Raw genomic sequence first — 27,391 nt, forward strand, 5'->3', positions numbered from 1 at the left:
GCATAGTCGAAGACGCGCATTCCACCGCTTCGTACCGAGTGCAAGCTACACCGCCAATCCTCGTAGCGTTCGAGAGCGATCGGTGAGCACTCGCTGCTTTCCGTGGTCTGGCAACTGCTCGGCATTCGGCAGGAACTAAGACGTATTGCATTTCAGGAGGCTCGCGCGTTGAAGTTGGGACTTCCTGCAGCAGCTCTGTGGTTTTGGAGTTGAGCACTGCTTGAGAATGGCTTGCTCCCCTCTGCAGCGCTTTCGACTGTGGCGGCCCGATAGTCGCGAGAGCTGCTTAGTCCTTGATAACACTGCACGGCTTGAGCTGTCAGCTCAAGAACAGCGTCGAAGGCGCCATTCCGCTAGTCGGTGGCATAAAGATCGTACAGCGCACTGTGACCGCACAATGCCAGGCAACTTGACTCGGACGCTGTACGCTGCTTTGGCAGGCAAGGACAGCTCATTTGCAATGGTATCGCGGTGACGGCAACAGCGTATGGCACTTGCATTTCAGCTGCCGGTAGCAGCGGCCATGTCGAGTGTTGAGTGTCGAGTATTTCGGTTCTCCCTCGCGGTCGGTAACAGCCAGCATTGACTGGAGGAAGGCGGCACGCGAAGGGCGTTTCGATCTCCTGCGATTGCCACCGCGTTTAGTGCACCACGCTTGGGACTTGCATCGAATCGAAAGCGCCACCACTTGCTATGTATGAGATGGTACTGCACTGGCGGATGAAGCTCGACGGTCGTCACGGAATTGCCACTTCGCGTGTGAGTGAGCCCAGGCTGCTAGCAGACGTCCGCCCGGTTTGTCACGGACGCGAATCCAGCGGCATTGGCACTGTTACATCGCCATCGCCGTCGCCATGGACTGAAGGCTGTCGTAGATCCTGTCGAGCACGCTCAGCAGAATTCTCAAGACGCACGAAAGGTGTTTTGATCGTAAGCCGTTGATCATTGATTTGGTTATTGGTGAGGACTCTACTGCAGTAGTGCATACGCATTCGTGGGTTTTGTTCCTTCTGAAGTACTTCGGACCCACGTCGAGTCTGTTCAAGGTAGGTGCTGTGCCGAACAGCGCTCAACGGCGCCGTAGAATCGCAGCGAGCTCTTCCTCCATTGCCCGAAGATCGCCTGGCTTCACGATTTCGACAACGAGCTCGCTGTTAGCGTTGAGCTGGGACGACTGCTGACGGCCAGTGAGTTGGGTCGAGCGCTGATTTCCATCGACTTGCTGGTTCTGGCCACGGACCTGCTCGATAACGCTGGGATGCGGCTTCTCCTCGAGCTCTGGCTCGTTGAAAAGTGTGAGTTGAGCCCGGAGCAAGTCGATAGTTTGCGCTAGAGGCTGCTGGTCGGCTTGCTGCATACCACGGCTGCGCTTGGTCTCGCGAGGGTCGCCCACCGCCAGCTCCAACAACATCTTGCTCATCGTCTTCAACTTCTTAACTTCGTCCGTCAGAGCCCTTACAGAGTCTGTGAGGGCTTCAACTGCCGTCGACTGCACCGCGTTTTGGGAGTTCAGGTCTGCGATCTCTTTGGTCTGCGCCTCGATCTGCGCACCCAACTGCACACATTCTGCGCACTCAACTGCACACCCGGTGCTGCGATCTGCGTACCCAGCGGACTAATGAGGCCGGCTAAGCCATTCATCGACGAGTGAAGCCTCGCTTCTCGAGCCCGGAACATTGTTTTCGCAGCAACCTCAGTGAGAGCAGCGTCCGTGGAGCCCGCGTCAGAGTCCAGCGAAACGTAGGGGCCCTGCGCAGAAGTTGGATCGAGAGCTGAGCCGGGAGTCAACATCGGAGTGTCGGGTGAAGGTGGCGGCTTGGGCGCCTTGGCTTGCCTGGAGATTTCAGAGATGAATCGCTCGCTTTGGTCCTGGACGAACTCAGTCCCGGCGACGCGACGCACGACGTCGTGAGTCGAACAGCAACTTGTTCGTAGGAAGGTTTGCGTCATCCAAGTTGATCTCCAGCTCCATCAGCGCCGACATGGCCGTGGGTGTGAGCACCGATAGGCCAAATTGGAAGTGATGACGGAGAGCTGCGAGCGCAGAGGACTGCACCTCCACGGACCTCGGTTGACGCCAGTAGTGATCTTCTGGGTGCAGTGGGTCAGTTGACTGCAGCGGCGCTGGTACGCTTGAGAATGGAGACGGTTGCCAATTCTGCGGTGTTTGCAAGGCTGTGGATTGCAATGCCGTAGCCGGCGACGAATTGGAAACTATGGCGGGACCGTGCTGGACTGGGCGCTCGGCAGGAACCACGGCGAATTGCAACTCAGGCCATTGAGGCTGGAACCTATTGCGAAAGCTTTGGAGTTTGGCGTTTTGCGAGATAATCGTTCGCGTTGCTGTCGACTGCGGTGGTCCCGAATTCATGAGACCTGCTTACTCCACGATAACACCCCGTGGCTGGAGCTGTCAGCGCAAGAACAGCGATGGAGGCGCCATTCCGCTAGTCGGCAGCAAAAAGATCGTACAGCGCAAAGTGGCTGCACCAGTGTCAGACAGCTTGACTCATGTGCTGCACGCTGTCATGGCAGACAAGGTACTGATCGGTGCACCGATAAAACGTATAATGAGGATTGGGTCGCAGCGCTAGCGTTTGAGCTCCAGCACCGAAGCATTTGCAATGGTATCGCGATGACTGGCAACAGCGGATGGCACTTGCATTTCAGCTGCCGGCAGCAGGTGTCCGTAGGTTACGTGGGCATGGTCGAGCGTGGAGTGTCGAAGATTTCGGTTCTCCCTCGTGGTCGGTAACAACCAGCGTTGGGCAAGTCAAGTGGTGATGGCTGCTGCATTGAGACGTCTCTAAACCTCCAAGTAAACGCACGCGAGGAGCGTTTCGATCTCCTGTGACTGCCACCGCGTTTTAGTGCACCGCGCATGGGACTTGCTCGCATACGAAAGCGCAAGCACCTCCAGTTGCCATGAGATGGTACAGTACTTTTACTTGCGCATGGAGCTCGATGGTCGTCACCGAATGCCACTTCGCGTCGGCATCTGGCAGAGGCAAGTGCTCGCCTCCCCATCCGGCGCTCTATGTCTGCTGGCAGCCGCCTGCCAGGTTTGTCACGGACGCGAATCCACCGGCGCCGGTACTTGTCCATCGCCTTCGCCGCCGCCTTCGCCGTGGACTGCAGGGCGTCGTGTAAGAGACTTCCTAGTTGCAAGTCAAGTCAAGCGTAGCCATCGGCAAATCCGGCTTGATGGCTTCAGTCCGCCCCGTATCTTCAACATTGCCGACGAAAAAAAAGCTTCAAATTGAAGCCCTCAGTCGATTCTCTAGAGAGAGCAAGAGGGGCAAGTGTCGAGAAATTTTGCTCCTTCTCGAACAGCGCAATGCACTCGGCCCAGGGCTTCCTCGGCATCAACAAGGGCGATCAACATGGGCTCCGCGGTCATCTCTATGCCGTAACTGATCCCATGCGCCCGGTTACGCGTCCGTTTCCAGTAGCCAGCAGCGAGCTGCCGCCGGCAGTCTCCACGAGCATGGCACCAGCTGGGGCATTCATGCCCCTATAAGACCCGCGCGCTTCAAGAGGAGCCGGAGAAACGGTAGTCTCTCCCGCTTCGAAAACCGCTGCAACATCAGACCCCACCCACCAGGCCCCAAGCCCAAGCCAAGGACCAGAGCCATCGAACGCATCTCGGCGGGTGTGTGGCCGCTTCATCTCTCAATTTATTGCCGACGGCGCACCCCCCAAAGACTGTCCTTGCCCCCTATGAGCGGCGCCCCGCCCCCGTCCTCCGGCTTCGCGCCGCGCAGCTACGGGCAGCAGCCGCTGTCGCACGCGCCGCGGTCGTCCATGATGTCGGTCGAGTACGACGGCATCCCGCTGCCGCCGCCGAGCATCCGCTCGTGCGGCTCGCAGCAGTACGTGACGAGCTACATCCCCACGGGCGCCGCCTTCCCGCCCAGCAGCGTGCAGGACATGATCTCCAGCATGAAGTCGTACGCGAGCGCCACGGACCTCGTGCGCACGTACAGCGAGATCCCGTCCGTGGAGGAGGCGCTCAGCACGCTGGACCGCGCCGCCGCGGCGCTCAACGCGCGGCGCTACCGAGACGCGCTCAAGCTCTACCTTGAGGGCGGCTACGCCATGGCCAACGTGGCCGAGCGCCAGGCCAACCCCAAGATCTGCAACCTGCTGACCAGCAAGGGCTTCGAGACGCTCAACTGGTGCGCCAGGCTCTGCGACTGGATCGAGGGCCGTATCAAGGAGAAACACCCGCGGCCTGGAGTGCACAAGGTCGGCATCCCCGTGAGCAACTGGGATGAGGACTGGGTAGGCCCTTTCATGGACGAAGAGGAGGCAAGGCGCATGTGGTACACGCCCGTGTACTGCCCGCACCCCATCGACTTCTCCAACTTGGGCTACCGACTGCGCTGCGTGGAGACTGGCCGGCGTCCGAGACTCATGATCTGCATCACCATGTACAACGAAGGCCCGCAGCAGCTCAAGGCCACGCTCAAGAAGCTGGCCAACAACTTGGCCTACCTGAAGGAGCAGATGCCCGGCGACGAGAAGTCGCTCACTGGAGCCTTTGCAGGCGACGACGTGTGGCAGAATGTGCTGGTGTGCATCGTTGCCGACGGACGCGAGCAGGTGCACCCCAAGACGCTGGACTACCTGGAGGCCATTGGACTGTACGACGAGGACTTGTTGACCATCAACAGCGCCGGTATTGGCGCGCAGTGCCACTTGTTCGAGCACACGCTGCAACTTTCCGTGAACGGCAAGTGCCTGCTGCCCATTCAGACGGTGTTTGCACTGAAGGAGAACAAGGCCAGCAAGCTGGACTCGCACCACTGGTACTTCAACGCCTTTGCAGAGCAGATTCAGCCCGAGTACACGGCTGTGATGGACGTGGGCACGATGCTCACTAAGTCGGCGCTGTACCATTTGCTGTTCGCCTTTGAGCGCAACCACCAGATCGGAGGCGCCTGTGGACAACTGACGGTGGATAACCCGTTCGAGAACTTGAGCAACTGGGTCATCTCGGCGCAGCACTTCGAGTACAAGATTTCCAACATCCTGGACAAGTCGCTGGAGAGCTGTTTTGGCTTCATCAGTGTGCTGCCCGGCGCCTTCTCGGCGTACCGCTACGAGGCCATCCGTGGAGCTCCGCTGGACGCGTACTTCCAGACGCTCAACATTGAGCTGGACGTGCTTGGGCCGTTCATTGGCAACATGTACCTGGCTGAGGACAGGATCCTGTCGTTCGAAGTGGTGGCGAGGAAGAACTGCAACTGGACCATGCATTACGTCAAGGACGCGGTGGCCCGCACGGACGTCCCCCATGACCTCGTTGGTCTCATTTCGCAGCGGAAGCGCTGGCTCAACGGCGCGTTCTTCGCGACGCTGTTCAGCATCTGGAACTGGGGTCGCATATACTCGGAGAGCAAGCACACGTTCGTGCGCAAGATGGCGTTCCTGGTCTTCTACGTGTATCACCTGCTGTACACGGCGTTCGGCTTCTTCCTGCCGGCGAATCTGTACCTCGCGCTCTTCTTCATCGTGTTCCAAGGCTTCCAGCAGAACCGCCTCGAGTTCATTGACACGTCCGAGTACTCGCAGACCGTGCTTGACTGTGCTGTCTACATCTACAACTTCTCGTACCTGTTCGGGCTGCTGATGCTGATCATTATCGGTTTGGGCAACAACCCCAAGCACATGAAGCTTACCTACTACTTTGTCGGAGCTGTGTTCGGACTCATGATGATGCTGTCGTCGCTGGTTGGAGCCGGCATCTTCTTCTCGACGCCAGCTACGGTCCACTCCATCGTGGTCTCAATTCTGACCGTCGGTGTGTACTTCATCGCGTCGGCGTTGCACGGCGAGGTGCACCACATCTTCATGACGTTCACGCACTACACGGCGCTGATCCCGAGCTTCGTCAACATCTTCACCATCTACTCGTTCTGTAACCTCCAGGACCTGTCGTGGGGCACCAAGGGGCTGCACGATGATCCGTTGCTGGCTGCGTCGCTGGACGAGACGGAGAAGGGCGATTTCAAGGACGTGATCGCCAAGCGCCGAGCGCTGGAGGAACTCCGCCGCGAAGAGAAGGAGCGCGTCGAGAACCGGAAGAAGAACTTTGAGGCCTTCCGCACCAACGTGCTGCTCACGTGGGCCTTCTCCAACCTCATCTTTGCGCTGTTCGTCGTGTACTTCGCCAGCTCGTCGACGTACATGCCCGTGCTGTACATCTTCGTGGCCAGTCTCAACACGTGCCGCCTGCTCGGGTCCATCGGCCACTGGGTCTACATCCACACGGAGGGTCTTCGCGGCCGCGTGATCGACAAGTCTGAATGCGGCAACGGCACCGGACGCTACCCGCAGAACTCGTACGTGCAGCTCGAGGAGCACTACGCCGCCCTCGCTGAAGACCAGCGCACCTATGCCTCCGGACGTACCAATGCGTCAGTACGTACCGTCAACGACGTCTCCTCGGCGGCCTAAGCCTGTCGAGAGTCCCAACAAAACCTCAAGTGCTTCGCTGCGATCGCAGCAGCCACCACGCAGAGAGGTTCCAACTAGCAACGCACACAGCAAGTTGCGACTCAACCACCCAGCCCACCCAACCAAGCATCAACTCAAATCCAGTAGCAAAGTCGAGCAGTACCTAGTGAGTCCAGTCAAGTCTTCCGTAGATGATGGTGCATAGTATATTAATCGCCGACCGCTATACAATTCTCATTCGCACTCATTATTGCATTGCACTCCGCTTAGTCAAAGGTCGCGTATCTTTAGATTTGATTGACAAGCGTGGGGGGAGAATGGTTCAGGACGACCAAGACGCTGCGACTGCGCTGCTTGGCACTTGGGAGAGCAACGAAGCGTTCGGCAACACGGCGCTGGACTGGTCTCAGGCGGTGAAGGACCAGCGCGTGCAGCTTCATCTCACGTTCGAGCCTGGGAACGCCTACAAGTTCCGATTGGTGTCAAAAGACGAGGACGCGGACGTGACGTCGAGCTTCCGCCACGTTGCCGCGAGCGAGGGCACGTACGAGCTGCAAGGGGACAAGGGCATTGCTATCCATGGAGACACGTCCGGCATCAAGTGGACGTATCTGTTTGAGGAGAAGGACAGTCTGCGGATTCGGTGCGTAGTTAGAAGGACTATGAATTGACTGGCCAAGTACTAACGACGGTGACGTTGTGTCCAGGTTAGAGGGAGCGAGGCGCTGGGGCAGATGCAAAGGTGTGGACGTCATCTACTTTGCCAGAGTCAAATCAGCACAGTAGATGGAAGGAGGGGAGGCGCATGTATAGGTGCATGGAGACTTTTTTTAATCTTTGTAACAGGGACGCAGTGTGTTGGCTACATGTCCAGGACGTCGTCTAGCCACTCCTCGAGTTGCTCCGTTTCGGCAGGAGTCCTTGTCGGAGCTGGTGCTGTGACAGCAGGCGCGACTGGCGCAGGTGCACTCTTGGCCATAGTTGAAGTCGACGCGCTCAGGTTGAGCAGGAAGTCCAGCTCCGCGTCCCCTTGAGCTGATTTCGGCGGCGTTGGAGCTGCAGTTGACGGGGCAGCGACTGGAGCAGCAGTTTTTGCAGTATTCACCTGCTCGCTAGCAACTTCTTCCTCAGCTCCACTCTCTTCCTCATCCTGCGGCTCGAATGGCAGGTCAATCTGAACAACACAACACACACCCGTCCGTTAAGAAACTACATGTCAAGTCGAAGGAGACATCTCGCTCGCTACACTCACGCAGTATTTCGGGTCGATCCTGTAGCGGGCATCCGGCGGCACAAGTGCCAACTGCGAGGCGATCCAGTCCAGGTCCTGCATAGCAAGCCAACAGCATGAGACTCGAGCAATAGGAGGCAGCAGCAGCGTGCAACCAGCTCACCAGCACTCCGACGGCCGCCTGGTCGTCTGCCGCGTCGTCCTTCTCCTCCCACTGCTTCATGGCGCGGCTCTGGAAATACTCCCCGGGAGCGGCCCCCATCTGCTCCCTGTAGTTCTGCTCCGACGCGAAGAACTGCGTGCGCCCGCCATAGTCGCCCTCTTGTTGCGTCTGCTGGGCGTCATCTTGCGCCTCCTCGCGCTCCTCGAAGCGAAAGGCGTTAGAGCCCAGACTCCGCAGGTGGGACGGCCTTCCTCTCCCCGACGCTCCTCCGCGTCCGCCTGCCGATTCGCCTCTTCCTCGCCCGCGGCCGCGGCCGTGCGTCGCGCGATACTTGACTTGAGACCGCCCCATGCCCAAATGTCTCTAAAGTGATCTGCTCGTTTTCGACCAATGAGGGCGGTGGAAGCAGTCAAAACCCACGTTGAAGTGAATGTAGCCATGTCAAACCTCTTGGGTCTTCTTCTTGACCTTGCTCTTCTTCTTGCTCTTGTTTCTCTTCGTTGCCTTATTCTTGTTGTTCCCCCGTTGAGATGGGACGAAGTTCTCCTAGGCTTTCGCATTGGGGTTATGGCGTGGCTTCATGTCCGGCAACAGCGCTATAATCCACGCGACTGCAGTTTGTCGGCTCTCTCCAAATGCTGCAGCGACTGCTGCAGCGTTTGAAGCTTGATTTTGCCTTGGCGACTTGCTCCTTTGCGCCTCTGATGCTCTTTCAAGGGCGTGATGAGCGATCCCATGGGTTCGAGTCCACTTGTGAACCGCATGGCTGCCAGCGCTGTGTTCTTCCACAGGTCGTAGGCTTCATACGTGAGTCCCCAAGATTCATCGGCGACCACTGCATCTTCTCCAACTTGGGTCAGTAGATGCAGGGCGTGACGCATTCCAAGCACGTATTTGGCAGCTTCGCTCGCGTGCTGCACCGCTCGCCCACGCTCAATCCAGTGGCTCAAAGCGAACAGGCCGCCCTGGTACCGAGCATCGTTCGCAATGGTAGCTGCTGCAATCTCCCAGCTACCTGCAGGGTGCAACGAGGGGGTGCATTTCACTACCGGCGGCGGAATTGATTTCCATCGTGAGTTGAGAGCGTCACTGTCGGCGACGCTGGATGACGGCGAGCCGTTTGGTGTGAGTGCGAACTCCGAGGTACTGGCGTTGAGCGATGCCTTTGTTTTCTTCGCCACATATTGAGCCACGTAAGGTTAGATCAAGTGTCTGGCCTAGATTTGACGTCGTGTCATATCCCCAGCGTAAAATAGCAGCAGCGTTCACGGCGGTGGAATTCTTCTAACAACGCTTTAATTTGATTTGTTGTGCATCTGCTGAAGATCAGGACTCAACACTTCGGTAGAACCAAACCACGTTTGTTGGGAGACCTCATGAATGTGAGCACTGTGTGGTTGTTGCTATCATTGTTGGCTAGTAAGAGTGGCCATGGATAACGAGAGGAATGATTGAAGCGAAAAAGATACAAGACGTTTATGTTTAGCTGAAATCAACTCCGTTGTTCATTAGTGGCGGTGTGGAAAGCGACCACGGCAAAGACTAGGAAGTAGCTTACTTCTTCGACTTCTTGGTGGCGAGCTTGCGCTGGTAGAACTCAAGCTCCTTGCCCTCCAGGATGTAGCCGTCGGCGCGACCGGACTGGCCGGGGCGCGACGAGATGACGGCGAGAAGGCGGCCCGAGGCGACCTGCTCGTCGAGCTTGGCGTCGAGCTCGCGGGTGCGCTGGCGGGCGGCAAGCTTGCGGAGCACGTGGTCCGACTTCTTGACCTCCTCCTCCTCGGTCTTCTCAGCGTTCTTCTTGACGCCGATCTTGACACCGTAGTGGGCCTCGTACCACTGGCGGAACGGGGTGGCGTCCACCAGCACCACGGCGCCCTTCACGAGCGTCTTGGTACGCACAAGCTCGTTGTTCGAGGCGTTGTACACGACATCGAGGATACGGGTCTTGCGGGCGCAGACCTCCGTGCCCCACGAGAAGTTGCCCGTCTCGAGGTGCAGAGCGCGGAACTTCAGGTGGCCACCGCGGACGCGCACGGTGTGCACGCGCTTGCCGCCGAGCTTGGTGTTAGCGGGCTGACGGCCGAGCTCGAATTTCCTTTTCTTGCGGTACTGCTTGCGCTTGCCACCAGTTTCGCGGCGCTTGTGGCGCGAATCGCGAGAGATACCTGATTAAAGTAGTAGAAACGTTAGCGTACTGGGCCGCAAGAATGATATCGATCCGCTCTGTGCGTCGGTCATGGGGGACGGCAGCGGGACGGAGAACCCGCAGACCCGAATGCTGCCCGACGAGGGATGCAGCAGTGGGTCTGGGGTCGGTCGAGAGCGGGGAGTCGAGACTCGGGAACCCGCCACGTCGACGCGTGCGCACTTAGCAGCAGCACCTCCGTCCCGCGGAGAACTCCACGGCGGCGAACGAAGAGAGGGAGACGTAGAAGGAGAGAGGCAGGCGCGGGCCGCGAAGCTTACCCATGATTCCGACGGAGTAATTTCGGTACTGTTCGGATGGCGGAGCCTGCGCGGAAGCGTCGAGCCTCGAGGCGCCCCAACCAGTCAGTGGAAACGGTGGCGGGGAGCTCCAGTCGGCGCTGATTGGGTGAAACTACTATGACTATTTGGTGTGTCGAAACACCAAATCCAAGTGTAAGGTGGTGTTCTGCCACACCAAGTTTCCATCGGAGTTTCGCCCAATCAGCGCCGACTGGATCGAGCTTACCCGCCATTTTTTGCCGCCTGCAAGTGACGTCGTGCGTCATGCCGCAAGAGGACTTCTCCGCGGAGCTGCTGCAGCTCTACTATGGTGCGTGCGTGCGCGCACGCAGTCTACATGACCATGCTCTCCACTTTCTCCCGCGTCGAATGAGCCCTCACACGCGCCCAACCGCGCTCCGTAACCCCTGCAGATCGACTGTTCCCGTACCAGCAGATAACCCAATGGCTCAGCTACGACGGAGGTGCGTCTACCTCTCACTATCACTGCATAATATGCAGCTACAGAGAGCTAACTTTATGTCTCTGGTGCCGGTTCTGCAGGGGAGGAGTTCCTGTTCCGCCGCGAGCTGTCGTACACGCTCGAGAACGACACGTACATCCGCTACAAGGCCTTCCACAATGCCGAGGAGCTCAAGGCGAGCATGAGCAAGACGCTGCCTTTCAAAATCGATATCGGCGCCGTGTTCTCCGTGTCCCCCGCCGACAAGGGCAAGGTCAGCGCCGCGGACTTCACCCCCGAGCAGCGCGAGCTCGTGTTCGATATCGATCTTACGGACTACGACGACATCCGAACGTGCTGCGAGGGCGCCGCCATCTGCAACCGCTGCTGGCAGTTCATGGTGGCGGCGGTGGAGGTGCTGAACGCCGCGCTGCGCGAGGACTTTGGCTTCGAGAACCTGCTCTGGGTCTACTCCGGGCGTCGTGGTATCCATTGCTGGGTCTCGGACGAGCAGGCGCGTGCGCTCGAGAACGAAGCGCGATCGGCTGTGGTCGGGTACTTGTCGCTCGTGGAGGGCAACGAGAACTCAGCCAGGAAGGTCAAGCTGCGTGAACCGCTGCACCCGTCGCTGGAGTGAGTTTACATGTCAATCTGCTTGAAGGTGAGATGATGTTGAGGAGATTTATTAACTTCTTGCTGTCTTTGAAATTAGCCGCGCGTACCGCCTGCTGGAGCCGATGTTCGAGGACGTGATTCTGTCAGAAAAGGGTCAGGGAATCTTGTGCTCGGAGAAGCAGTGGATCAAGCTGCTGGCGATGGTGCCCGATGAGGACATCCGCGCCAACATGACGCGTCGTTGGGGCGCTACGAACTGTAATACGACAGCGAGTGACAAGTGGCGCGAGCTCAGAGATGCCGTGGACAAGCAAGTGCTGAAGAATGCCAATGCCGCGCGCAGTGGAAGCAGCCTCAAACGTCCTGCCCCCAACAGTGACGCGAACAAGCGCTTCCAAGCGGCCGAGCTGCGCACGTGCCTTCAGGAGATCGTGCTGGCCTACCTGTACCCGCGACTGGATGCCAACGTGTCCAAGCAGCGGAATCACTTGCTGAAGAGTCCGTTCGCTGTGCACCCCAAGACAGGACGTGTTTGTGTGCCTATCGATGTGGCCAACATGGCAGCCTTCGACCCCTTCAAGGTGCCCACTCTCGGTCAGCTGCACGAGGAACTCGACTCCGACAAGGGCGCTACCAGCATGAATAAGTACGTGGACTTCTTCGAGTCCTCGTTCCTCAAGCCGCTGGCTCTGGCCGCCAAGCGAAAGCAGCGCGAAGCCCGCGAGAGCGACGCTGCCATGACTGGCGACTGGTAGGTAGAATGCAAAATGTCGCTGCGAGTGATAGAAGGCAGGTGGGGGCAGGCTCAAGCTATAGCGGGTAAATATATTCTGTGCCTCAACGGCGTAACTTTCTAGACCTGCCTGTATTGTTGCTATTGCGCTAGCTCTGATCTGTTCGATACCATACCGTATAACCTTACGTCCCACAGCGGATGCATTGGTCTAACTAGTTCGATCCGCGGGCTGCTCTCGCCGCTTTGAAACGAGAAACTCGCTTGACCGGTTGCTGCAACAAAAATTAATAATGCACACGAAGATCAGGTAAGTGAGTCAACACTGGCAACAACCAACATCACAAGATGTACGTACAACTTCGCCAACAGGTTCCAGTGTCACCGTCTGGCCGGTGTAATTAGAGCCCTGGAAACGTGACTGTCGAGGTTCAGCGAAGGAAGCTCCCGGTACAGACACTGGGGCCGGCACCTTTTCGGCGATTTCGTGCTCCACGATACTGCCGGAAAATGCTGTCGACGCCGAAGAGGCCGACACAAACGATGACGAAGAGGATGCTGGCACTGGCGGCTTGATTGACGGCGACGATGCAGGCGCTGAGCTCGCGGTTGATGGCTTAGGGACTGGCTTGGGCTTCGGCTCTGGTTTGTCCTCGTCCTGCACTCCACCATTAGCCTTGGCTTTCGCCTTCTCCCGCATCTGCTTGGCCTTTTCTTCTAGTTTCTCGTCGGTGGGGCACAGCTCCATGGCGCGCTCGTAGGCTTCAGCAGCTTCCTCAAACTGTTCCAGTGCTGCGAGAGCGCACGCCCTGCGGTAGTGGCCCTTGACCCACGGTTCGTGCAAGGAGACGGCGACGTCCGAATCATCCAGCGCCAGCTTGTACTTCTTCAGACGATGGTACGCCGCAGCGCGGTTGCCATACATAATCTGCAATGTGTGAATAGGTCAGTCAAAGGCCTAGTTTAACACAATGCATCGCCGGATCCATGCATACGTACGTGTGATGTCGGGTCCAGCTCGATAGCCTGCGAGTAGTACTGAGCGGCTGCCTGGAAGCGTCGACGAGAGAACGCCTCGTTGCCCTTGGCCTTGAGCGCAGCAGCCTGTGCCTCCGTCGACTCCTCCAGCTCCTGCTCCTTCGCCTTGTCCTCCCCCTCGGGGCTTTCGCCGGCAGCTTCGCGCGCCTCCAGGTCCTCCATGCGCTTCATCATGTCGTCCCAGCTCCAGGCCGCCTGCTCCTGCTTGAGCCGCTCCTGCTCCTCCACCTCAAAGAACTCCTTGATGTCTTCCTCCGTGGCGCGCGGCACGGGGCCCAGCTCGCTCTCCTCCTCCGTCTCCTGGATCTCGCGGATGTTCTCGTCCTCGTACATCTTCTGCAGCTGCGCGACGCTGCGCACGTCCGTCTTCTTGGCGTCCAGCTCGCGCAGGTTTTCCTCCTGCGCCTCCATCTGCTTACGCAGCGCTGTAGCAGCAGCAGCACAGCAGCCAGTAGCGTTAGTACCATAATCTCAGTCCCTCCTTTGGGTCGTCATCAAAGCTCTCCACACCTTTCTTCTTGCGCTCAATGGCCTCCACAGCCTGCGGAGCCGACCGCCAGGAGAAATAGTCGTCACCCAGGTGGGCCAGCACCTCGTTGGAGCGCACGATCTTGCCCGGCGCCATGGCGCGCTTGCCCAGCGGCACCATCACCCGGTGCGAGAGCTTCTTGGGCAGCTCCGCCAGCGTGTCGGCCACGGCGTCGTAGCGCTCCACCTGCGCCTGCAGCTGCGCCAGCTGCTCGCGCACGCTCTCCACGCGCTCCTGCAGCAGCCGCGCGTTCGCCGCCTCCGCCATCACGCCCAGCGCCGCCATCGTCGTCGTCGAGGATCGAGCCTAACGTTATTGAGCCTTTTGACCAGCCAAATGTGGACTGGTCCCATCCTACAAATACTTCTAGATTGACCCAACCTACATAAGTATGTAGACTGCTATTCTCGGCTAAGTGCGAAGATTGCTTCCTCAATTTCCCCCGAGAACGCCAATACACTGAGGAAGGCAGGCGAGAAGATCGGGCGACAGGTACCATGGCGGCGGGCGAGTGTCAGACGAGCAACACCAAGGACTACGACAACGAGGAGGATGACCTGCTGGCCGGGCCGGAGACGGTGCTGGACGAGGGCGACATCGCGCTGCTGAAGACGTACGGCCTGGGCCCGTACTCGCGCGTGATCAAGCAGGTGGAGGACGACATCAAGAAGGCGCAGAAGGCCGTGAACGACCTCATCGGCATCAAGGAGAGCGACACGGGGCTGAGCCTGCCCAGCCAGTGGGACCTCGTGAGCGACAAGCAGATGATGCAGGAGGAGCAGCCGCTGCAGGTGGCGCGCTGCACCAAGATCATCAACGCCGGCGAGGAGGACGCCAAGTACATGATCAACGTCAAGCAGATCGCCAAGTTCGTCGTGGGGCTGGGCGAGAAGGTGGCGCCCACGGACATTGAGGAGGGAATGCGCGTGGGCGTGGACCGCACCAAGTACGCCATCCAGATCCCGCTGCCGCCCAAGATCGACCCCACGGTGTCGCTCATGACGGTCGAGGACAAGCCCGACGTGACGTACGACGACGTGGGCGGCGCCAAGGACGCGCTCGAGAAGCTGCGCGAGGTCGTGGAGCTGCCGCTGCTGCACCCGGAGAGGTTTGTGAACCTGGGCATCGACCCGCCCAAGGGCGTGCTGCTCTACGGCCCGCCCGGCACGGGCAAGACGCTGTCGGCGCGCGCCGTGGCCAACCGCACGGACGCGTGCTTCATCCGCGTCATCGGCAGCGAGCTCGTGCAGAAGTACGTGGGCGAGGGCGCGCGCATGGTGCGCGAGCTTTTCACCATGGCGCGCTCCAAGAAGGCCTGCATCGTCTTCTTTGACGAGGTGGACGCCATCGGCGGCGCGCGCAGCAGCTCCGAGGAGGGCGGCACGGACAACGAGGTGCAGCGCACCATGCTGCAGATCGTCACGGAGCTGGACGGCTTCGACCCGCGCGGCAACATCAAGGTGCTCATGGCCACGAACCGTCCCGACACGCTGGACCCGGCACTCATGCGCCCCGGCCGATTGGACCGCAAGGTCGAGTTCAACCTGCCCGAGCTCGAGGGCCGCACGCAGATCCTCAAGATCCACGCCAAGAGCATGAACTGCGACCGCGGCATCCGCTTCGAGCTCGTGAGTCGGCTCTGCCCCAACACGACGGGCGCCGAGCTGCGCAGCGTGTGCACGGAGGCGGGCATGTTCGCCATCCGCGCGCGCCGCAAGTCCGTGAGCGAGAAGGACTTCCTCGAGTCGGTCAACAAGGTCATCAAGGGCTACAAGAAGTTCTCGTCCACGCCCAAGTACATGGTCTACAACTAGATCGGGCGCTCGGCTCGCGCAGCGGCGAGCAGCCGGACACAGCAGGCTATCATCGTTGCGCGCGGCGGCGGTATCAGCGAGGCTTTAATAAATACACACGCTTACTGCAGCATTGAAAACCCCACCTCGCCTCACCTCACTCACCCCAGCATGAATGTTGCCGTCGTTGAAGTGCCCTCGTGCAGTGCAGGCTAAAACGGATCCTCTCTGTACAAACCGGGGCATCCGACAATACACAAGTCAGTCTCAGAAACGGCCAGCAGCACAGCAGCAGCAATGGCGTCGTCGTCGTCGGTCGCGCAGCCTGCGCCGGCGAAGCTCAAGACGCGCTCCGAGTTCTCCGTGACGCTGGAGGTGGCGCCCTCCGCTGCGACGTCGTTCTACCGCTACGAGTACAAGGAGGCGGGCTCGACGTGGGAGCAGGGCGCGCAGACCGTGGACGCGGCCGTGGGCGCCTCTGAGGTGGTGCTGGAGGACCTCAACCCCACGAGCACGTACGAGGTGCGCATCTACGAGGTGGCCAAGGCTGCAGACGGCAAGGAGAGCGTGTCGAAGCCCAGTGAAGTCGCCGCCGTGGACACGGAAGTGCCCGGGTGCGGCCCGGACTCGGGCCAGGGCTGCTTGTGCACGATCCAGTGAGCGGAGACCAGGCCAGACCAGTCCGACGTGACGCTGGAAGACAACAAGAGCAACATCCATAACACTATTGCAGCACATCTGTTCATATTCACACAGACCCCGTTGTCCCCGCACTTACACACCGCGTACAGCAGGAGTCTCCTGGAGGTCCTTGGCATTTCCTGCTTCTCTGCCCGGCAGCTTCTTGCATGTCGGGCTCCGTGCCAGCGACGTGAGGCTGAGGTGTGGAGCAGTCGGCCGTCCTGCGTTCAATCTGCGCTATTGTTGTGAAGGAAGGAGGACGTAGCACCTCATTGCAGCTGCGACTTCCACTTAATCAGTCGCTCGTCTTCTGCCGCGGGCGACATCTGCGCCCACACTGCGTCGACGTCCTCCTGCTTCTTCCACCAAGCCACCAAAGCCTCTTGTCCCTCGCGCGTCTCGAAGTTCCTGAGCAGTGCATCGAGTACGTCTGCTGCACGGCCGCTCTCGGCCACGTGCGAACACGCCTCACTCAGCCAGTGCACCGAGAGAGCCTGCTTCACAAACAGTGGAGTCCACAGCTCGCTCAGGTTGACGGCGAGCTGCGGAATGTCGACGCGCAGGTCGTCGTAGTCGTCTAGGATGGTCTCTATAGCGGCCTCGATGTCTTCCGATGCGATCTTCTCACCGGTGCAGAGCTGGACCAGCAGCTCAGCCACGTCAGCGCGCACAGACTGCTTCGCCTCGAGGCTGAACGCCAGCATGATGTGTACAAAGTGCCGCCAGCGATCAGGGACGGCTTCGAGCTCCTCGATGCACTGCACCACCTCGTTGAAGTCCTTGACCGAGAGATACTCCTCCAAAGTGCTGCGCATCTTGCCGGCGGTCTCCTGATCCAGCTCGTCCTCCTCGTCGCTGTCTCCACCGCCAAAGAAGTCCTCGATGCCGTTCTCACGGAGGTACGCTTCCACCTCAGCCTCGTTCGCCCTCACTGCAGCAGGCAGCACACTCTCCGGTGTGATCTCCTCATCCGTCAGCATTCGGATCACCGTCCGCTCGTCGCTCTCCATTTCCAGCACGGACAGCACCTCGGGGAACACCAGCGACGTAAGCTTGCACTCCACGCAATGGGCCAGAGCTTCGGAAATGATCCACGAGAGACCAAAGCAACCCGCAGCCACCAATCGACCGAAGATCAAAGCCGAGTATTGATGAATCAGCGGCAAATCGATGCGCATGTCCTCGAGGAACTCCATGACGTTGGTCAGTGCGGCCTGAATTGAGTTGGCGTCCAGTGCACCGCGCTCGTACAGCCCCACAAGCAGCTCAACGGCGTGCTCGCGCTCGCTGGTCTTACCTTCCAGCGCCGTGTTGATCGCTTGCTCGGCGAACTCGACATGGTACGGGTCCACGGCCAACTCTTGGACGCACGTGGTGGCTTCGTCCAGGTCCAGGATGGAGATGTACTCCTGGATGATGTTCTTGATGCGGCTCGACATTTGCGCGGGCGACAGTTCTTCCGCCTCATCATGCTCGGGCTCCTCCGGCTCCTCTTTCTTAGCCACAATGAGGTTGCTGCTCTGCTTTGCAAGCTGCGCGCTCGAGATCCGCGTCTTGTGGCGACGGCGTTGGACGTCATCGTGCTGCGCATTCTTGCCTTGCTGCTGCAGCTTTTGAGCCTCCCTGCGAACCTCTTCCAGCGTTTTCTGTTGCAGTTCCTGTTGTAGTCAAGCGTCAAATAAATCAATGTTAGCACCTGCTGCTGTGCGAGCGGGTTTAAACACGATCCTTACCTTGCGACGAGGCTCCCACATGTGGTCTCTCGTTTCAAGAACATCCTTCACGAGGAACCGAGCCCGCGACGGTAGTCTCGTGTCGTCCGACAGCTCCACCATACGCAAAATGATGATTTTCATAATCGTCTTTGTCTTCGGCTGGTCGAACTTCTTGCCGGCCGTGGCCAGCATTTTGCACAGTGCTTCCAGGTCTTGCTCATCGGGGAAACGCACGGCTTGAGCCTGGTGTTCCTGTCCATCCTCTCCGGGGATAAGTTCCAATCCGAGCAAATAAAAGATGCAGCCTTGGACTCCGGATTGCTGGATAGGTGCGTAGTTAACGCGGTTAGCCCAATACATTTTTTAAACCGGTGGAGTGAAACATCTTCATACCTTGATCAGATCCACCTTGTACAGCTCACCGATAAAGCGGATGTTACCCAGCATCTTGGCCTTCGCACGCATCGCAAGCTTTGGAAAAGAACACCGCGAAATTAGACCAGCAACTCACTCACAAGAACAATATGGCTGCGAGATACGTACGATTTCACGGCGTCGAGGATCAACTTCTTCTTCTTCCTTCTTTTCTTCCTGAGGGCCAGCGTGTTTGTTCTATCATACAGGATCAAGTTCACGTTAGCCTCGTTGATTAATGGACGCAAACACAGCCTGCATACCGTCTTCTCAAATTCGCCTTGGCAACGGTAGACAAGCAGCCGGGTAAATGTGATCTGAGTTGCGGCTGCGTGGCGCGCAAGCTCGGCTACAGCAAACATAATGAGCATTACGTTCACAGAATCATCATTAGTCAAAGTACAGAGCTGCCAGCGTCCTGAGTTAAGAGAACGCGTACCTGACTCGAAAGGCCCGCCGAACGGCTCATCTCCGCCGATATCGTTGATTTTCCGCTCTACTCCACACAGCCACGCACAATACAACGTTGAGATCATCGCTCTACACAACAGAATCAAAGATACAGGTATCGTAGTGCCTTACTTGAGTAATAGAAAACCCCTGCCTCCTTTTCACCCACAGCAACCAAATAGTCGCCATGACGACGGAATTGCACAGAAGGAATAGATGCTTCACAACGAAAGAAACACATCGTCTGAAGTTAGTACTACAAGTACACAATACCGGATACACGCATGCTTCTTACCACTTTCACACGTAGAAGTCGCTGTGCTTTCAGCTAGTTCAACATCCTCGAGGCAGTTGTGCGGGCTTTTGAGTCAAATCAGACAATTAAATAAATGAGACCAAATCATCCGACTGACTAGATGTAAGATAGAGCATACATACCTATCAAAAGGGCCAGCAAACGAAGGGAACGTTGCCTTGTCGATCGCTGTCCAGTAGAATGACTGCATATTCATACACGATAAATGGATTAGCAGAGCCCGGGTAGCAGGAAATTGTCGCCCGTTTCGAAGAACGTACGTCGTTTTCATCACTCAGCACACTCAGAAAGCTCCAACTTTTCTTAGTCGTCCGCAAGTGGAATTCCTTGCACAAATCGGCATACACGTCGGCGAAGTTGGGCTCTTCCAAGGCCTTGTCCATGATCGTTGAAACAATCGAACTGCGAAGCAACAATACATCAGACTTGTTAGAATCCACCGATCTTGCACCATTTCACTTGCTCGCTGTACGAATGGACGTACCTCAACAACACAAAGCTGTCGATCTCAACTGCGCAGAGCTCATTTGTCAACTTCGCAAACTTTTCCCTCGTAAGCTTGTTCAGCAGACTCTTTACATAGTTCAGAGTTTTCTCGAGAGGAGAAACCTCCTTCTCCTTCGTGGGCTTCCAGCGGTTTTCAGACACTGTCAGAGGTTCAATAGGGCCATCATACAGCGGAGGCGGGGGCGGTCGGCCACCTCCACGGCCACCACCTCCACGGCCGCCGCGACCACCACCACGGCCGCCTCGGCCTGGCCTCTCGCGTCTACCGCCACCCGAGCCACCCTGACCTCTTGAAACTGCACCACGTCCAGACCGTTCGCCCTTTTGAATACTGCCTCCAATAGACCGCCCAATTCCATAGCCCGCACCGAGGCGTCCAGACGACCGCTTGGAGACGGAGCTTGGGTCGCGAACTTGAGTAACATCGACGATCTTCATATCCATTAGATCTGCAGGCCTCGGAAGCGCAAACGCCATGAGTCTGCTCACGCAATAGAAATTGCAGAGGAATGTCAGTTAGTGTTCAACGATAGCAGGACATATGCCGTCTCTTGCGCGTCATCGGCTTACCTCCTGAGCTCCGCAAGCGAGTACGTCGGCTTCTTGGCACGTGCGACAACTGGTCGAGACGGCGCAAGCGATGCTGTCAACGACGACTTGAGCGTCCGGGCTGGCCTTGCTTCCATTGACGCCTGCAGCGAAGACCTCAGAGTTCGAGGTGGCGCAGAATCAATCGATGCCGCTAGTGACGACGGCGGCTTGGCTGGCGCTTGCTCAATCGACGAGCTCAATGAAGACTTGAAAGGAGCCGCACGTCGCGCCGCCTCGCGATCAGCATTGTCCTTGTCGAGTTTGGCATAGTACTCGCGGGTTCTCGCATCCTTTTCAGCGCTTGAGCCGTCATTTTCGAGCTCCTTCCTTGCAGCGAGCGGGCTTTTGCGCCGCTCGTCCTCCATTGAGCCCTTGCGATCCAACGGCGCCTTCATCATCTGCGCCAAACTGCCACCGCGCTCTTTCTGTCGTGCCTCCATCCGCTCTCTGAGCTTGTCGGCAAGGCGTTTGCGCTCCGCCTCGTCAACAACAGCGGGTGCTGGCGGTGCCTTCACGGCCGTCTCCTCCTTTTCTTGACCTCCAGTAGACTTCTGTGGCTTTGGTGAAATGGGATCTCCAACAGGTGCATTTTTCCTCAGCCCACCACCGGGCGCCGATGGAGATCGCTGTGAATCCGGAGGACCTGTCCACCGAGCATCCTGAGAACTAAGCCTACCAGCTGAAGCCCCCACCGGAGAACTCGAGTTTACCCTACGCAGGGATGAAGCCCCACCATCCAGCGACGATCGTTGTGACGCTGGATCTTGCGCAGGCCTCCCGAACGAGCGCCCAATAGATCCCGACAACGGGCGTTCCTTTTGAAAGCGAACGTCCTGAGAGCTCTTCGTACTCGACATCGACCCCGCCAGCGACGATTTAAATGGCGCCTGCGTAGCTGATCCACTTGAGAGCCTACGCAGAGGCTGGGGTCCATCGTGAAGGCTCGACCTGTACTCCTCGCTGTAGCGCTCGCTGCGATAGCTCCTGTCACTGCGGTCCGAGCGTTGCGAGGACACACTGTCAGTGCTGTTCTTCCGGCTCAGTCTCGTTCTCGACACGGAGCGACTACCAGACCCTCGCTCCGCATTGCGGTACGACCCCTGACTCTCGCCACCCCGCTGTCCTCTCGGCTCCCTGCTATTCGACCGACGCGCCGGCTCCCTGCTACTCGAACGCCGTAGCGACGATCCCTGCCGACCTGCACCTGCTGATCCAGCCCCAGCTCCAGTTCGCTCGCCTCTGTCCTGTTTCGCCGGTTGATCTCCCTTTTGGTCGATCGACTGCGCCAAGCTGCTGACGAAGTGCTTCGTCTTGCCCGCGCCCTTCTGCGGCGAGGGCGAGGACAGCGAAATGACCTGTCGCGGACCCTTCGTCTGCACCTGCAGCTCCTCCTTCTTGTGCTGCTGCGGCGCATGACTCCCGCTCTTGGGCCGCTCCTTGCCGCCCTTCTTGTCGCTCTCCACGCGCACCGAGCGCTCGTTGCGCTTGGGCGGCGCGTCCTTCTGCAGCGAATCCTGCAGTGACGAGCGCAGCGACGACCTAAACGGAGCCGCGGGGGCCGCATCTGCCTTGTCCCCATTGGCTGCAGCAGCGTCGGTCACCACCTGCACCGAGCGGTGGCTGCTCTTGGCGCCGGGGCTTGTGGCGTCGCCTACTGGGGGCTGCACACGTCGATAGACCGAGCGTCCGCCGCTTCCTTTGCGTCCCAAGCCTCCGCCGCGACCTCCACCTAGATTTTACAGCAAATAGCAGCGGTTTAGCGGCGTTAGTACTCGCATTAAGGGGTATCAACCAGCAACATGGATCCATGTTGTGACAGAGATATCTTGCGATACACGGCGCTGCAGCGAGCGCGCGACGCGGCAATCGGTACGCACCTCTGCGGTGGGTCTCTGCACCTGGCTGTCCATCCATGAAACACTCGCGCGCGCCTGGTTCTCGTCGATCTAGAGTAGTAGCTCTCTTCCTTGCTCTTGGCTGCGATTCCGCACTCTGCTTAGCGTTCTCCAAGACAGAAATCAGTGATTTTAATCAATTGTTTTAAACCAATAGTGTAGCCATGTACCATAAATAGAGCGTAGCCATGTACCAGTATGATATATCATAGGACTATGATGGGAGATGGGATTTTCACGGGCCAGTCAAAATTGACGGGCGCACACATTGCTGATCCACCGGGTGCATGCGCCTTGGACACTCGTTGCTGCTGCGCCGCCGCTCTCCTCATCCCCACGCCCGCTCCGCCATGTCGACGTCCGCCGCCTCGCTGGCGAAGAAGCTGCAGAACAAGCCGGCGCCCGCCGGCCACAAGATCATCCGCGAGGGCGACGGCGTCATGATCTTCCCCGAGCAGAACCGGGTCTTCTACAACCCCGTGCAGGTGCTCAACCGCGACCTGAGCATCGCCATGATCTCCGAGTTCGCGCGCACCCGCGCGCGTGAGCAGCTGGCCAAGGAGTCGCGCAAGGAGGCCGCTGCGGCGGGCAAGGCGGCCGACTTCGTGCCCAAGGAGTACTCGGACGAGGAGATCGAGCAGCACCTCAAGGACACGGCGGAGGACAAGGGCATCCGCATCTTCGAGGCGCTGTCGGCCTCGGGCCTGCGCTCCATCCGCTACTTCCAGCAGATCCCCGGCGTCAAGTCCATCCTCGTGAACGACATGGACCCCGCGGCCGTGGAGACCATCAAGCGCAACGTCGCGTTCAACGAGCTGCCGCTGGACCGCGTCATCCCCAATGAGGCGGACGCCACCGACGTCATGTACAACCACAGGAAGCCCGCGGACCAGTTCGACGTCATTGACCTGGACCCGTACGGCTCGGCCTCCATCTTCCTGGACAGCGCCGTGCAGAGCGTCAGCAACGGCGGACTGCTCTGCGTCACGTGCACGGACATGCCCGTGCTGTCGGGCAAGCAGCCCGAGGTCTGCTTCTCGCGCTACGGCGCGCTGCCCAACAAGTCGCACTACCTGCACGAGATGGCGCTGCGCATGGTGCTGCAGACCATCGAGTCGTCCGCGAACCGCTACGCGCGCCACATTGTGCCCATCGCGTCGTGCAGCATCGACTTCTACGTGCGCGTGTTCGTGCGCGTGTACAAGTCGCCCGTGAATGTCAAGAAGGCCATGACCAAGCTGTCCTACGTCTACCAGTGCGTGCAGTGCGAGAGCTTCCACCTGCAGCCGCTCGGCGTCTCGAGCGGAAATAGCTACCACGCCTCGCGCGGCCCGATTGTCGGCCAGGAGTGCGACCAGTGCAAGGGCAAGTACAAGATGGCCGGCCCGATCTGGTCGGCGCCTCTCCACAGCCGCGACGTCGTCCTAAAGATCCGCGAGCGTGTTGAGAAGAGCACTACGGAGTTCCCCACCAAGCCTCGTCTCCACGGCCTGCTGACGACGATCTCTGAGGAGCTGGTGGATGCCCCGCTGCACTACACGCTGCCTGGCCTGAGCAAGGTCCTGCACTGCTCGAACCCTCGTATGTCACAAATCCAGGGCGCCATTCGGCACGCTGGCTACGAAGTCTCGCAGTTCCACAAGGTTCCCGAGGCTATCAAGACCACCGCGCCGAACGACGTTATTTGGGATATTATGCGCTGCTGGGTGAAGAAGCACCCGCTGAACAAGAAGCGTGACGGCCAGGAGACCCCCGGCAGCCGCATCCTTGCTACGAAGCCCAAGTTTGAGGCCAACTTCTCGTCTAAGCGTCCAGGACCGAACGAGAAGCCTAAGGCGTTGCGCTTCCCTCTTAACCCGGAGCCGAACTGGGGCCCGAAGGCACGTGCCGTGGGCAACAGGGCTGATAACGCGACTCCTGCCGAGAAATCTGAAGGTGAGCAACCCTGCACTGATCTTGCGGTTGATTCATCAATCTAACCGTGCTTTGTGCTTCTATCGTTGACCTAGACAAGACAGAGGAACCGGAGGCGAAGAAGGCCAAGACGGAGTAAATGAAGCGAACGCCAATAGACAGGAAGCCCCGCTCCATATATTTCTGCGTAATAGAATGCTTGGGCTAACGCGTACACAAGTCTGCACTGACAGCGTGAGGCTTACTGGGATGTGTCGCTATTCCACACTTTGACCTTCAGCTCATGGTACGTAAGCGGGTACTCCTCTTCCACGTTGTCCTTCTTGCGTAGCTCCTCCATGGACATGTGGGGTGGTCGCAGACCCGCGTATCGGTACGGCTGCTGTTTTGACACCATAGCCTTGATGTTTTTCGCGTTGGGCGACTTTATACCTTCAGCAGCGGTAGCAGCGGGCTGGGAACCTTGCTGTGTAGCTTTGGGACTGCCCATCGCTGAGGAAGACGCTGCTGACCCAGCGCGCGCGGATTCGCCTCCGCTGATGAGCTCTGCCACAGCTCGTGCTCCATTACTGCTGCGTCGGACTCGTGTGGCAACGGAAGCCTTACGTTTCGAGGGTGATTGCTGGGGCGACAGATTGGTGGCGGCGATAGTTGGAATTGGATCATCCTTTTTGGTGGACTCGACCTTGGCATGGTAGGCTTGCAGCACTGAGACGATCTGCTCTTCGATGTCTCCAAGCACCTGCTTCATGCCACCATCGCCTGACAACAGCAAGAGCATTATGAGCTCATTTGAACGCTCAAGATTGTGATGGAATTTCAACCGCATAAGGAGCTTACTGTGGACGTCTGAGCACCCGATTCGGGAGTGGAAAAGCAGCACCGCCGGCTTGATCGCCTCCAGGAACGTCTGCATCTCTCGGTTTGCGTCCTCTTTCAGTCTCTTGAGCTCATTTGTGTGCTGCAGTTTCGATCGTAGACCTTCAACTCGGTTCATACGCTGGAAGTCGACCGAGTCTTTGCGCTGCTTCAATCTGAGCGAGGCCACAAATCGGAGGGGTAAGATGATGCCGTCTACTTTTGAGATGCTACGTAGTAACACTTACTTCCCGATCTCCTCGCGCAACTTGGTGCTAACTTGTCGGTGGTTTTCGATCTCCTCAGCCAGTTGGTTCACGTGCTGGATGCGGTCGAAGTGTTCTGCTTCTGTACGAATCGTCAGAGCAACAAAGCGCAAGCAATGCAATCAAGGACCGGGTTAAGGAGCGCAATCAAGTACACTTCCACATGAAGCTGGCAGCATGAACGGCATCTCGAGGGAAAGGATATTGGTTGTTGAAGGCGTCGATCATCTCCGAGACGGTCTTCGTTCCCGAGACTTCGTGGATCTTCTCGATATACGTGCGGTTCTCTTGATACTTGGTCAGCATCGTATCCGACGTGACCTTGGCCTGGCCGCTTTTCCATTTGCTGCGCTTGGCACGCGACTGCACCTCGCTTTCATGCGCCTCCGACACATTCTTCATGATGTCGTTTTCGCCCAAGAACTTGTACTTCTCCACATCAACAAGCTCCTCTGGATCCTTCTGATGCAGTGCGATCTCCTTGAGCTCTTGCAGCAGGACGGCCGCCCGTCGATCGCACTTCATCTCCCACTCTTCTCCTTCCTGGCGCACGTCTTCGATCTCCTGCTCAATGGCCTCGATCTCCTGTCGCAGCTTCTCCACTTCCTCACCCACTCGCGCCACCTTCTGCCGCTTCGACAGCGTCTCAGTGGAGATCTTGGTGAAGATATCGTCCATGCGAGCGCGCTCCGTTCGGTGCGCGTCGATCACCTCGCGCAGCTGGCGGTTGCGGTTGAGCTTCTCGTTCATCTTGACGAGCCGGCGGTCGATGTCGTGCTCCATTTTGCGCACGCGGCCGAGCATGATGGCGTGGTTGTGGTCCAGCGCCGCGAGTTCGTACAGCTTCGTCTTCTGCTGGGCGAGGATGGCCTCGTGCGACTGGATGAGCGCGTTCAGCCTGGCGACCTCCTTGCGCTCGAGCTCCAGACGGATCATGAAGTTGTTTCCCTGCAGGTACAGGTTGGACAGCTTCTCGGCCGTCAGCTCGTTGAAGAACGGGTCGTCCCGCGCCACGTGATCATCGAACGCGAGCTGATTGAACATACACACACACAATCGAAGGACATGGCGTGAGCTTGGAGGATCAATGAGTGGCTCGTATCACGCTCGCCGTCGGACACGCACCTCCTCCTCCAGCCGGCGGTTCTTCTCCTGCAGGTCCTCGATCTTCTTGGCGTACTCGTTCAGACACAGCGTGAGCTCGCGCGAGTGGCGCTTGCCGTCGTCGTGCTCGAGCACGAGCAGCTGCTGGTCGATGTGGCCGCTTTGCTGCTGCTGCTTCTTCTTCTTGGCCGAGCGCGTGGGCGACACCGCGGGGGACGCAGCCGACGCATGGGCCGGACTCGAGGCCGACTTCTTCAGGGATCGCGTCGGGGCTGGAGACGTCGGCATTCCTGGAGGCGAATTAACGGAGTGCGAGCCGAAGTTCACTGATCGTTTCAACCATAAAAGGGTCCGGTATTTCGGGCCGAAGCCATTTGTAGACGAAAAAGTGTAGCCACTGTAGACGAGCGCGGTGCCGCAAAGCGTGATCAGGCCTGATTGCACCCACGTTGCCCATCGCCCTCGGTCTCACCCGGAAAAGTTTAGCCGCCTGGGATCATGGCGGGCTGTCGGTCTTGTCAATGAGTGTATCTGCGTGTCTGCATCGATGCGGGAGGTGCCTTCACTTCGCGCGCCACGTTAGTGCCACGAGGTTGTCCATATAACGGCGCCAACCACTTCAACGTCAGACCCGCGAAATATGTGTGCACCACATCACCCATCCCGCTACTTCCGCCGAGAAACTTAAACGCACCAATATCATATATCCTGTAACACAAACTTGGTAGTTTTATTGGCTTGAACAGGCAAATAGTCATCATCTTTATTCTACTATTGCTTATTGGACCTTTTACTTCCTATTAACCTCAGCATTGCATACCCTGCGAGAACTTGCCTAACGTTCATCTTTGCCAGCGGGGCCGGTACGCCTATTTTTACCCTATTCGCAGCCAATCAGCGCTCGCCCCGCACGCTCCCAACTTTACGCGCCTTCTTCGGGCCAGAACGAAACAAGCGGCGGCGGTGCTGTGCCTCCCCTGTCCCTGCGTGTAGGCGCCCCCCACGTGACCCCCCGGCAGCCAAGCAGAGCCCAAGTGAGAGCCACAACCAGGAACACACCCTCGAGAAATCGCCGGCGCCGGTGGACCCCGTTCGCCTCTGTCCAAACCCTCGCGCCGAGAAATGGAGCAATCAATTGCGGACAGCAGTACCGTACCCGTTGTGAATAGTAGCCCCCCTCCGGC

General features: G+C 58.5%; 10 protein-coding genes across 10 annotated transcripts; 5 read left to right on the forward strand and 5 right to left on the reverse strand.

The window, feature by feature from the left end:
- Positions 1-1,069: 1,069 nt before the first annotated feature.
- Positions 1,070-2,371, reverse strand: PHYSODRAFT_299167 (hypothetical protein; the record flags this gene model as incomplete). Its single annotated transcript, XM_009525863.1, has 3 exons — positions 1,070-1,578; positions 1,608-1,772; positions 1,903-2,371. 3 exons carry the CDS (start codon positions 2,369-2,371, stop codon positions 1,070-1,072), a joined length of 1,143 nt encoding a protein of 380 aa, XP_009524158.1.
- Positions 2,372-3,720: 1,349 nt separating this feature from the next.
- Positions 3,721-6,529, forward strand: PHYSODRAFT_557500 (hypothetical protein; the record flags this gene model as incomplete). The annotated part of the gene is made up of 1 exon (XM_009525864.1): positions 3,721-6,529. One exon carries the CDS (start codon positions 3,721-3,723, stop codon positions 6,460-6,462), a length of 2,742 nt encoding a protein of 913 aa, XP_009524159.1. The 3' UTR covers positions 6,463-6,529.
- A 250-nt stretch (positions 6,530-6,779) lies between these two features.
- PHYSODRAFT_488881 (hypothetical protein) lies at positions 6,780-7,248 on the forward strand (the record flags this gene model as incomplete). Its single annotated transcript, XM_009525865.1, has 2 exons — positions 6,780-7,105; positions 7,170-7,248. The coding sequence occupies 2 exons, from the start codon at positions 6,780-6,782 to the stop codon at positions 7,246-7,248; spliced, it is 405 nt and encodes a 134-aa protein (XP_009524160.1).
- Positions 7,249-7,324: 76 nt separating this feature from the next.
- On the reverse strand, positions 7,325-8,207 carry PHYSODRAFT_492024 (hypothetical protein; the record flags this gene model as incomplete). Its single annotated transcript, XM_009525866.1, has 3 exons — positions 7,325-7,636; positions 7,715-7,789; positions 7,857-8,207. The coding sequence occupies 3 exons, from the start codon at positions 8,205-8,207 to the stop codon at positions 7,325-7,327; spliced, it is 738 nt and encodes a 245-aa protein (XP_009524161.1).
- Positions 8,208-9,330: 1,123 nt separating this feature from the next.
- On the reverse strand, positions 9,331-10,342 carry PHYSODRAFT_285611 (hypothetical protein). Its single transcript, XM_009525867.1, has 2 exons — positions 10,326-10,342; positions 9,331-10,024 (listed from the first exon to the last, which is right to left on the reverse strand). The coding sequence occupies exons 1-2, from the start codon at positions 10,327-10,329 to the stop codon at positions 9,411-9,413; spliced, it is 618 nt and encodes a 205-aa protein (XP_009524162.1). The 5' UTR covers positions 10,330-10,342; the 3' UTR covers positions 9,331-9,410.
- A 248-nt stretch (positions 10,343-10,590) lies between these two features.
- PHYSODRAFT_360096 (hypothetical protein) lies at positions 10,591-11,421 on the forward strand (the record flags this gene model as incomplete). The annotated part of the gene is made up of 3 exons (XM_009525868.1): positions 10,591-10,656; positions 10,760-10,810; positions 10,890-11,421. Coding segments are annotated over exons 1-3 (627 nt in total), but the record flags the coding sequence as incomplete, so codon positions are not given.
- A 407-nt stretch (positions 11,422-11,828) lies between these two features.
- PHYSODRAFT_285612 (hypothetical protein) lies at positions 11,829-16,386 on the forward strand. The gene has a single exon (XM_009525869.1). It carries the CDS (start codon positions 14,201-14,203, stop codon positions 15,515-15,517), a length of 1,317 nt encoding a protein of 438 aa, XP_009524164.1. The 5' UTR covers positions 11,829-14,200; the 3' UTR covers positions 15,518-16,386.
- Positions 16,387-16,446: 60 nt separating this feature from the next.
- PHYSODRAFT_491686 (hypothetical protein) lies at positions 16,447-21,822 on the reverse strand (the record flags this gene model as incomplete). Its single annotated transcript, XM_009525870.1, has 15 exons — positions 16,447-17,835; positions 17,911-18,213; positions 18,286-18,363; positions 18,436-18,483; positions 18,570-18,655; positions 18,746-18,802; positions 18,889-18,975; positions 19,052-19,116; positions 19,195-19,256; positions 19,333-19,474; positions 19,557-19,832; positions 20,150-20,254; positions 20,444-20,727; positions 20,881-21,201; positions 21,469-21,822. Coding segments are annotated over 15 exons (3,657 nt in total), but the record flags the coding sequence as incomplete, so codon positions are not given.
- Positions 21,823-22,415: 593 nt separating this feature from the next.
- PHYSODRAFT_488933 (hypothetical protein) lies at positions 22,416-24,118 on the forward strand (the record flags this gene model as incomplete). The annotated part of the gene is made up of 2 exons (XM_009525871.1): positions 22,416-24,000; positions 24,075-24,118. 2 exons carry the CDS (start codon positions 22,416-22,418, stop codon positions 24,116-24,118), a joined length of 1,629 nt encoding a protein of 542 aa, XP_009524166.1.
- Positions 24,119-24,220: 102 nt separating this feature from the next.
- Positions 24,221-26,495, reverse strand: PHYSODRAFT_256695 (hypothetical protein; the record flags this gene model as incomplete). Its single annotated transcript, XM_009525872.1, has 5 exons — positions 24,221-24,741; positions 24,820-25,013; positions 25,086-25,159; positions 25,287-26,135; positions 26,229-26,495. The coding sequence occupies 5 exons, from the start codon at positions 26,493-26,495 to the stop codon at positions 24,221-24,223; spliced, it is 1,905 nt and encodes a 634-aa protein (XP_009524167.1).
- Positions 26,496-27,391: the final 896 nt, after the last annotated feature.

The sequence above is a fragment of the Phytophthora sojae genome (genome assembly GCF_000149755.1).
Source record: "Phytophthora sojae unplaced genomic scaffold PHYSOscaffold_3, whole genome shotgun sequence".
Lineage (NCBI taxonomy): Eukaryota > Oomycota > Peronosporomycetes > Peronosporales > Peronosporaceae > Phytophthora > Phytophthora sojae.

Coding starts and splice junctions, on each gene's coding strand:
- PHYSODRAFT_285612 (XM_009525869.1), top strand. CDS start 14,201: ATGGCGGCGGGCGAGTGTCAGACGAGCAACACCAAGGACTACGACAAC.